This window comes from Sorex araneus, chromosome 6 (genome assembly GCF_027595985.1).
Source record: "Sorex araneus isolate mSorAra2 chromosome 6, mSorAra2.pri, whole genome shotgun sequence".
Lineage (NCBI taxonomy): Eukaryota > Metazoa > Chordata > Mammalia > Eulipotyphla > Soricidae > Sorex > Sorex araneus.
In genome coordinates, this window is record NC_073307.1 from 156,906,130 (window position 1) to 156,917,606 (window position 11,477).

General features: G+C 38.9%; 1 protein-coding gene across 1 annotated transcript; it reads right to left on the reverse strand.

Moving 5' to 3' along the window:
- Positions 1-497: 497 nt before the first annotated feature.
- On the reverse strand, positions 498-1,466 carry LOC101540971 (olfactory receptor 5A1-like). Its single transcript, XM_004621964.2, has one exon. The coding sequence runs from the start codon at positions 1,464-1,466 to the stop codon at positions 498-500; it is 969 nt and encodes a 322-aa protein (XP_004622021.2).
- Positions 1,467-11,477: the final 10,011 nt, after the last annotated feature.

Below are 11,477 nucleotides of genomic sequence, written 5' to 3' on the forward strand. Positions count from 1 at the left end.
GTGGAAAAAACACAGACAAATGTCTTTATCGCTCTTCCTTCCTTAGTTCTTTCCCATCACCCCCTTTTCTCTTACACACTTTCTCTGTTCCTCTGGGATTAAAGATTTTTTCATCATTTCAGCTTTCACACGTTTAACTTTGAGAATTATTCTAATTTCACTAAACTATATGTGCTGAGCAATCAAATACAAAGACATATAGAAAATAAAGAAAAGACCAGTGTGGCATTCAATTAAATGTCTTGTCATTTCTCTAACTTGTCATTTCTATAGGGCTTTATCTACCTAAATCTAGTCATGGAGACAGGTGCTTAAATAGGCATTCGTATCAATAGTAGTAGATGAGGCACATTAATTTTGGTGAGAAAGAACTTAATGGCAAGAGGAACCAAGGAAACCAGGTTTCACTTTCCTAAATGGATATTATTATGCCTACTGAAATGTTACAAATTCTTAAACTGTCTTTTTTTACGGTGCTCAGAATACCTGTCCAGACGTTATTCTTGTTGGGGCAAATGTCTCACCTTCTTCATCACCCTCCTCAGAGCCTCTTTTATCTCCTTATTCCTCAGACTATAGATTAGAGGATTTAACACGGGAATAATGATAATATAGAACACTGACAGAACCGTGTCCTGCTTATCGGGGTGACTAGAAGTAGGACGCATGTACACAGCCAGGGCTGTGCCATAATAGAGGGTCACAACTGCCAGGTGGGAAGCACAGGTATTGAAGGCCTTGGCGCTACCTTTCACCGAGGATATTTTCAGGATGGAAGCAGCAATGAAACTATAGGATAACAGGATACTGAGCAAAGAACCGAATCCAACAAGCAGAGCGACAAGAAAAATAATCATTTGAGTGTTGGAAGGATCAGAGCAAGACAAGGTAACAATCTGGGGTAAATTACAAAAGAAATGTGGAATGACATTTGGCCCACAGTAGTCGAGATTAAAGCAAGAGATTACTTCAGTTAAGCTACAGAGGAAGCCAGTTCCAAGGGACCCAGCAACCAACTTCTGACAGAATTCAGGTGCCATGATGTTTGAGTACTGCAGAGGGTTACCAATGGCCACGTATCTGTCATAGGCCATGGCAGCTAAGAGGCAGCACTCAGACAGAGCCATCCCACACACAACAAAATACTGGATGGCACAGCCAATTAAGGAAATAGTTTTTTCATCTTTGAAGAAATCTGAAATCATCCTTGGGCTGATGGAAGAAGAGTAACAAATGTCAATGAAAGATAAAGTGCTGAGAAAAAAGTACATAGGGGTTTGCAGGTGGGAGTCCATCCTGACTAGGATGATAATACCAAGGTTCCACAATAAGGTCACAAGATAGATCCCTAGGAAGACTGGAAAGAGAATCAGTTGCAGGTCCTTTTCATCTGTGAGTCCCAGGAAAACAAACACAACCACTGAGGTGTAATTTCTATTCCCTTCTGTTGAGATGCTTGGATCCATCTGCAGAAAGGATGATAAAAAAATGACTTCATTCACAAAATACAACACAGGTGTTTTTCTTTTTTTAGTCATGTATTAGACCAGATACATAATATTGAATCATCATCATTGAGTTAGTTTCTGTCTTCCATGTAGTTATATATTTTATTTTTATTTTTAAAATAAATCACTGTGAGATATATAGTCACAAAGTTGCTCGTGATTGAGTTTCAATCATACAATGTTCCAATAACAGTCATGTCACCAGTGTACATTTCTCAACACCAGTGTCACCAGTTTTTGTCCCCCGTCCACAGCCCCCAGCCTGCTTCTATAGGAAGCACTTTCCTGCCTCTATAGGAAGCACTTTTCTTCTCTCTCTCTCTCTTTCTCTCTCACTCTCTCCTTCTCTCTCTTTTCTCTCTTTATCCTTCTCTCACTCCTCTTCTCCACTCAATCCAATTATACACCTTAAGTGAACAACTCTCCTAACTAAATTTCTCCTTTCTTTTTGGGAATAAAAATAACAATTTGATATCTTTAGAATATTGTGCCCTAAAATTCCTTATTCATATTTTACCATTGCATATTTATAAGGTATAAGAACTGAAGGAAATATACTGGAAAAATACTGTCTGTTCTCTAAATGCTAATACATTGTGATTTTACACAGGCTTAGATTTGATAAATTATTCAATGCTTAACGTGCCTAAGAATGCTGGACCTCATACGTAAAATTGGATACTGGAACAGATGTTCATAAAATCTCCCTGAGTGCAAACATTCACTTCATCCCTGTCAGAGAAGGGAGACAATTCTTTAGCTGCCTCTCTGCTTTCAAATGCTTAAAGATATGTAAGAATAACATCATGGAATTAGGGTAATGGTCACACAGTGAAAGACAGTTTGGAAATGAATATTATTTCATCAACATAGTTGAAGTTTGAAAAACTCAGAGTCTATTAACACAAAGGTCATGCTATTAAGTCATGCTATATTTCCTTTCTTGTAGCTGTAAAATTAACTTAAACAATTCAAAGATATTTTAAAGCAATTTGTCTATAATAAATATCCTGAACCTTTTGTTAATGATAATTCTTGAAAGTGTGTCAAAATATCTAGGACCTCCTTACATAAAACTGTAACATATGTGTATGGTTTAACTGAAATAATTTATTTTATTAAATTTATTGAGTTTATCTATATCAAACTTATATCTTTTATGGTCCTCAAAAGACAGAATTATAACATCAAGTTCCTACAAAGATAGTAATCTGAATTTATATGAGGCTTATACTGCTTAAGCAATGGACACAGCAATTAGGAAAATGAAGAAAGGTTTCTGGAAGCTCTTTCCTCTTTTTACTTTTGGACTTAGTCTGGGAAAGCCTTCAGAATGAATGATAAATAATCAGAAAAATATTTTTGCAAGGGACAAAATATGCTGTCTTCAATATGCTATGGATATTACTTTCTCCACAACATTGAAAACTTCCCAACACAAACAAAACCTCAATCAGATAAACTTAAAGTCAAAGTAAAAACTATAGAAAATTTATAAATAGGAAGTAGTTATCAATAAAGCCTGGAGATTGGTTAGACAGAAAAACATAGACGTTTTAAAGATTTCACTGGAAAAAGACATAGACATTACTGCAATGAACATAGCCCATGAGCTCTAAATATCTGCCAGCATTAGCCAGCCAGATGTTCACAAAGGAAGAACTTGAGGAGTTTATCAAGGACATTTAAGAAGTGTAATCCTCAGAACTTTCCTGGGAGAAATTTCAGATCTCTTTATTTCCCTTAACTTTTACTTCCAGTTGTAATTGTCTGGAAAATCTCCATTATTTGTGCATTTTTTATGATATGATACGTCTGTACATAAAGGCAGTTCTGGAATAAAGAGAACTTTAAAATATTTGTTTAAAAAAGGGGGGAAAATGGAGGCAATCACCTGTCCCTTGGATGGACATGGAGAGTACCATGCTAAGTGAAATGAGTCAGAAGGAGAGAGACAGACATAGAATGATTGCACTCATTTGTGGGATATATATATATATATATATATATATTTGTATTTGTGTAATATATGTTCCACAAATATTTATTTGTGATTTTAGAAGCCTGAGATTTTAGAAGCCTCTCTTTACTCATCCTTCCCAAAGGTGTCGCATTGGAGGCTCTTTCAGGGTCACACAGTTCTTTCTGGAGTGACCATTTCCAGCTATCATTGTCATAGTGGTCTTTTCTCTGTCCTAACCACACTCCCCACTACCCCCTGTTATGGCAAGCTTCCAACCATGAACCAGTCCTCCTGGTCCTTATTTCTACTTTCCTTAAGTATTAGTCTCATACTATGCTTTATATAGTTTTATATAGTATGAGACTCATACTATGCTTTATATAGTTTTATATAGTATGAGACTAATACTTAAGGAGAGTAGAAATAAGGACCAGGAGGACTGGTTCATAGTCCGAAGTTTGCCACAGCAGGTGGTAGTCGGGAGTGCAGTTAGGACAGAAAAAAAAGACCACTATGACAATGATAGCTGGAAATGATCACTCCAGTAATAACTGTGTAATGAAAGGAGGTAAATGGACATACATGATAACCTTTCAGTACCTATATTGCAAATCATGATTTACAAAAGGAAAGAGAAAGAGAGTAATGGGGAGGAGAAAGAGAGAGAAAAAGCACCTGCCACTGAGAGCGGCTGTGGAAAGAGGCAGGCATGATGGGAGGGAAACTGTGGACATTAGTGGTGGGAAATGTGTGCTGGTGAAGGGATGGGTGTTAGAACATTGTATGACTGAAACCCAATCACAAACGACTTTGTAACTGTATATCTCACAGTGATTCAATTTTTTAAAAGGTAGAAAATAAGAAAAAACATCACTGAGCAAGGTATTCATCATCCTACACTGAGGTTGGTTGTGTCCACTGTAAGGTAATAGCATTTTTTTATTATTTTTTTATTTTTTGCTTTTTTTGGGTCACACCTGGCAATGCACAGGGATTACTCCTGGCTCTGCACTCAGGAACCACTCCTGGCGGTGCTCAGGGGACCATATGGGATGCTGGGAACCGAACCCGGGTCGGCCGCGTGCAAGGCAAACGCCCTCCCCGCTGTGCTAGCATCACCACAATTATAACAACAAAGATATCATTGGACATCTATAATATAATCTTGTTTCTCCATATGCACTATACCACTGTTGTCCCATTGTTCATCGATTTGTTCAAGCGGGCACCAGTAACATCTTCATTGTGAGACTTGTTATTACTGTTTTTGGCATATCAAATACGCCACAGGTAGCTTGCTAGGATCTAACATGCGGGCGGGACAACTTGCTTGTCAGGAACAGTATTAATTAGGTTAATTTTAGAATAACCTTATTTTAATCACTAAATTTTAGCCCTTCTCACACTTCAAGCTAAAATGCATTGACATAGTCTAATGATTCATTTCACCCTTCAATAGATTTACTTTCATCATCGTCAACAAGTCACCACAACCTAATAATTATTTGTTATCACTAATCTCTGAGGAAAAAGGCAATAAGTTATTTTTGCATCTTTGATATTATTAATAAACTTTATGCACTCAACACTCCTTACAACAAGACCTTAATAACTCACCTGGTAAACTTTAATCTTGTGAGTTTCAACTCCTCAGACTTCATGGTATAACCAGATATTCAAATATGACTGAGACATTGTTCACCGCAGGCTTCTGAGTGTAACCCTCCCTGTCAGTACTCTGAGTACTCAAGTACATAGTCTTTAGATAAGCAAAGTTTGGTTCACATAACTTTTTTCAGAAGCTATCCAACTGGGGAAGATAAGGTCTTTAAAAGCTGTGGGGTCTGTTCTATCACATTCAAGAAATGATGTGGGAACAAAAAGAAAAAATAAGTAAAATTTTATACGCTGAAAACATTTTCCTCTTGGGCAAAGAGAAAGATCTACTCTGTAATTGGTCCCTTGTTGAGGCTACAGGCATTCCTGTGAGAAGAGTGTAATCTCTTGAGACACTATTATATCAAGAAAAAACTTCCTTTAATCTTGGAGGAATTGTGAGACTAAAATCAAAGATAGCTTCCAAATTTGTCATGAACATAACAGAAAAGCATAGGAATAATAACTCATCGAAGACAAATTCCTGGAAAAAGCACCGGGAAATAGCATAACATTGTCAGTACTAATCAGACTTCCTTCAATAGAGGAAGTCTCCGCCCTCAGCCTTCTTTCTTTGAGCCAAGTTTTTAACTTTCAGTTCTAATGCCTTAGAAGAATTGAGTTTAGAAACATTAGAGAAAGTTGGAGTAGTGTAGATCAAACAAAGTCCTTTTTCTTTTCAATGAATAAATCTGTATGCTTTAAAAAGTAAGAGTGAGAATGGGATAGAAGAGGAAAGTGACTATGAATGGAGGATAAAAATCAAGGGGAAAGAGAGAGAATGGGGCAAAGTGCCCACAAACTTTAAACATATAATAAGCCGGTCTCCCCAAAATCACTTGTATCACTTGTCATCCCATTGATCTTTGATTTGCTCGAGCGGGTGCCAGTAACATCTCCATTCGTCCCTGTCATGTGCTAGTGTAGCCTAATGATATCTGCTCACTCCAGGAACAGGAAGAGCCTCAAACCATTCATTCAGGGTTTTGATGAAGAATTCTGACCATCTCGTTGGTGGGTAGCCAGGAGGTCTTTTGACATCCCGTGGAATCCACTTGGTAACAGCCTTAGTTCAGCAGTCATCTCTGAATCACATTACAAGTCCGGCCCATCTGATTTCTAAAGCCTTGGCAAACGGGACAGTGTCCCTGATTCTTGACCGTCTGTGGAGGTCAGAACTCCGAATTCCATCTCTCATTTGAGTGAAATGTGATACTCTAAGCATAGCTCTTTCAATTCCTCTTTGAGATACCCAAATAGTGTTCTCATCCTGGTTTTGTAGGGCCCAGGTCTCTGAGGCATAGGTTAGTGCAGGAAGAACAATGGAGTCGAAAAGATGTGCCCAGAGTCAGAGGTTCTTCATCCTCTTAACCACTTCTTCAATGCTCTTGAAGGTGTTCCACACTGCTCTCTTCCTCCTGCACAGTTCTGGTACCAAGTCGTTCCTCATGTTGAGTTCTCGACCCAGGTACACATAGCTGCTGCATTCAGAGATGTTTATTCCATTAAGAGCAAATGGAATGTCAGGGAATAGTTTGTTTGTCATGAATATTGTTTTGCTGAGATTCAACTGCAGTCTGACCTTTCCACACAGGCGGTTGAAGTCAGCCAGCATTTGTGCCGCTTGGCTAATGTTTGGTGTCATGAGGATGATGTCATCAGTGAAGCGGTGATGTCATTGCCGACCAGGAATCTTCACTCCCATTCCTTCCCATTCCAGTCATCACATGATGTTCTTTAGGGTGGCACTGAAGAATTTTGGTGAAATGGTGTCACCCTGCTGAACCCCTTTCTTTACATCAATGATCACTTCCTTGTAAAATGGAGAGATCCTGGTGATGAATCCGTAATACAGTTCGCGGAGGATCTTGAAGTACTGAGTTTGAACACCCTGTTTGGCTAAAGCTTCTATGACCGCTTCAGTCTCAACAGAATCGAAGGCCTTCTTTAAATCAATGAACGTTAGACAGAGTGCATCTTGAACGCTCGTGAAACTTCAATGAGCTTGGTCACTGTTTGGATAGAGTTGATCGTGCTGAATCCCCTTTGGAACCCAGCTTGCTCGCATGGTTGTCCTTCATCTAGTGTTCTGCCTATTCTATTCAGGATGACTCGAGTTAACAACTTGTAGACAACAGACAACAGGCTGATTGGGCGATAGTTGCCAATGTCGTGGATCTCTCCCTTCTTGTACAACAGAATGGTCCTGCCTGTTTTCCATTGGGATGGAACCTTGCATTCAGACACGTAGTGTGTGAAGAGCCAAGCCAGTGTATTGACAAGTACTGGAGGCAGATTCTTCAGTTGTTCAGGTCTGACCTTGTCTAGACCCGGTGCTTTACACATCTTTACCGACAAAATGGCATGTTGGATTTTGGAAGGGAGGACGTTGGGAATGACATATCCATCCTGTGGAATTTGGTATGTGGGCAGATGGACATGGCTGTTAAAGAGATCCGAGTAGAAGTCATTAATAATCCTCTTCATTTCTCTTCTGGAAGATGTGGTAGATCCATCAGGATGTTGGAGGCAGTCATCTTGGTCTTGTAGTTGGCTAAGGACAGTGAGCTTTGAGAATACTTTTCCCGGCTTCTGCCACATCAGCCAACACTGCTGCTCTTCTCTCTTTGAGGTCTTCCTTTATCACTTCTCTGCACAGCTTTGCAAACTCAGATGTTAGCTTGTGGTTACCCCCCGAGGCTCGTGCCAAACTGTGTTGGCGAATGAGCTCAAGAGTTTCCAAAGACAGGCATATTTTGGGGGCTTTCCCACTCTTGGCATTCTTCATGCAGTCATGAAGGTGCTGAACCAGTCGATCGTATTCCTTGTCGATGTTGTCAAGGACAGCACCTTCCCATGTTGGCGCAATAGTGCCAAAGTGCCCCCAATTGGTGTCATTCTGGGAGTTCTCATCTTACTCTTAAACTTTGCAGACGTTTCTCCCTGCTTTGTGAAGTAGAATTTTGCATGAAGGACACAGTGATCTGATCCCCTTTGGAATTTTGGACAACAGTGACATCAGTAAGGCAAAATCTTTGATTGAATATGATGTGGTCAATTTCATTGTGGAACTGCCCACCAGGAGACTCTCATGTTCAATGTTTAGATTTGGCCTTCTGGAACTGTGAGTTACCATGGATGGTCTTGGTCGACATGAATAACTCAGACAGTCTCTCACCCTGTTCATTTCATTCTAGGTCATGGGACTCAATATGGAGTTCTTCGGTTTTTATTCCGATCTTGGAATTAAAATCACCAACAATGATCTTGTAGAAGATGTTGTCTTCCTTATAGAACTTCTCCAGCTCAATGTAGAACTTCTCAATTTCTTCTTTATCGTTGTTGGTGTTGAGGCATAGACAGCGAAGATAGAAACTGCCGGCAGTAAGCCACATCTATTCAAGTATATTCGTCCAATTCAGGTTGCTAGGTGTTCAAATGAATCAATTAATGCTCATGGCCAAGTTCGTGTTGACAAGGACACCGATGCCCCCGAAGCCTCTATTGTCAAATGTTCCAAGAAATAGTTCTTCTCCAGTGTCAAAAATGGTGTGATGTGATTGATGCCTTCTCGTTTCAGTCAGACCAGTAATGTCATACTTGGTCTTCTGCACTTGCACCATCAGATCCTCAATGGATGCTTCTGATCCCAGTGTACATACGTTGAAAGTACAGACAATCATTTTAGTCTTTCTTTATTTTGGCAATCTAGTTCGTCCCTGAGATTTTATCAGCCACTCCTTGCTCATCCTTCTTAACGCTGCCATATTTGGGGCTCTTTCAGTGTCAGACAATTGAGGTCCATTGTTGTTACTGTTTTTGGTATATGGGATACACCACAGGTAGTTTGCCAGGCTTTGCCGTTCAGGCGGGATATCTTGGTAGCTCACCAGGCTCTCCAAGAGGGATGGAGACTTTTAGTGTGGCCTCCAGTCGCCCTTACAGATGTTCCCATGGTTCACACCATATTTGAAGCCTATTCAATATGGTTTGAAAATTATGGAAAATGGTTCTGAAGTGTCTTATACTGTGCCATGTGGATGTTTGCGCCTGCATAGTCCGGAAAGTGGCCTGGAGCACGGTGGTGGCTGATAGATGGGTGACTGGGTACATGCCATCTTTTTCAAATCATTACTTTTAATACTTCTCTTTCATTGCACTTTCAATTAAAAATGTGTTTGTATGTGTGTACACATATATACACAATGTATATGCATACGTTGTTTGTGCATAGATATTATGTATTTATACATGCATCAGCTACAGAGGGAGACAATTTTAAGTCTTTTTCTATTCACAGTAATATTTTTCTTATTCTTTTTAAATTATTCTGACCATCAATACAAGCTTGGTGATGATAAAACTGTGGGCGGGGGTGAGTATCCTTTGCTTTGTCTTCTATTTTAAAGTTTTCAGCTTTTGCCATTGAGTGTGGACTTCTATTATAGTGATTTTGTTACATTGAGGTGTTTTCCTGATCTGCCTTGTTTTTGAAGTTTTTACAATCATGCTTCAAATGATTGAGTTTTGAGAATGTTGAATTTTGTCAAATTATTTCTGTATCTGTTGAGGTGAACATACAACTTTTACCTTCATTTTTTTTGATGTGATATATAAAATTAGTTGATTTGCTTGAGTTGAAGCATCTTTGTTCCCTGGAATAAATCCTCAGGGTAGAGAGATAGTACAGCAAATGGGGTGCTTGCCTTCCATGCAGCCAGCCCTGGTTCAATCGTTGGCACTCTACATTTGGTCCCCTAAAGCTCCACCAGGATTTGTTCCCTAAGAACAGACCCAAGAGTAAACCCTGAGTATCACCTGACACAGCTGAAAAATAAAAATAAACGACAAAAAAGACATTCCACTAGTTCCTGGTGTTTGATCCTTTTAATGTATATTGAATTAGATTTATTAATATTTTGTTCATAGTATTTACATGGTGTTTATCATGCAAGTTTGCTTTATTACGGTATCTTGGTTTGATTTTTGGAATTAGGTCCATTCTTCCCCAAAAAGTAAGTTTTGAAATCTTCCTTCAGGATAATTTATTTCTCTAACAGTTTTTAAAACAATGTTTGATTATTAAAAAGTAAAATAAAAGTGAATTAAAATATCATTGTATACTTTAAAAATTTAGAAATACTTAACATGATGTCATAAAGATATGAGTAACAAAATGTCAAAACATTGGTAAACTATCAAACTTGCATTTGACAGTAAAAACTGTGTGTCAATACACTGGAATCCATCTATCACGGGTAGCATAAAAAGTCAAAATTAATTCACTATCTCCTAAATTTGAAACTACAGGCTTGGTCTCAATTGTCTAGACTTCCTTATTCCTATAATAAATGCCTTTTACGATGTGTCTAGAGAAAGAAAAGTAAGACCTTGAGGAAGAAGGTCAGACCTTTATACCTTTTTTTAAATCTTATGCTGCATGGGCAGAGCCTGGCAAGCTACCCGTGGCATATTCAATATGCCAAAAACAGTAACAATAGGTCTCATTCCCCTGACCCTGAAAGAGCCTCCAATCATTGGGAAAGATGAGTAAGGAGAGGCTGATAAAAATCTCAGAATGGGACATGTAGAGATGTTACTGGTGCTGCTTGAGTAAACTGACGAACAATGGGATGACAGTGATACAGTGATGCTGCAAAACAAAAAGTACTTCTCCTGCTCATTTGGAGATTTAAGAGTGAATCTGGAATGAGGTGAAAAAGTTCTCCCATTTGTACTTGGAGGAAATTGACTATTTCACTTAAATGTTTTTTTTGCCCCATCTTCTCAGTTTTCTATCTTTTCCCTTTCACTTCTGCCCTTCTTCCATCTTTTCTCATTCCCCCCTCTTACTCTTTCATAGTTGTAAAGAAAATAGTTGGAGTCACAGGACTCAAGACTAATTTTGTTTCTGTCACAGTACTGCAAATCCCTATAAGTATTGCTAAATATGATAAATCTCAATTTATCATTGATTTACTATTTCATGAAATACCAGTTTAGTGTCATACATCTATATCTGTGTAGGTGTCACCATAACTCAATTAAAGAAACAAAGTGGAGCATAGAGCTATTATACAACCCATAGGGTGTTAGCCTTGCATGTGGCCCAACTGGCTGCCTTCCCACTGCTACATAAGGTCTCCCAAACCCCACTAAGAGTTATCCCTGAGCACAGAGTCAGGAATAAACCCTGATAACCCCTGGGTATTCCCCCCAAATCAGAGAGAGTGATCTATTCCTAACACGAGAAAGAAAAACAAAGGTAGTAAGGGAACATCAAGTGGTCAAAGTCTTCAGAACTGATGATTTTGTCTAAAAAACTGAGCTTACATGGTGGGAGGGTTACT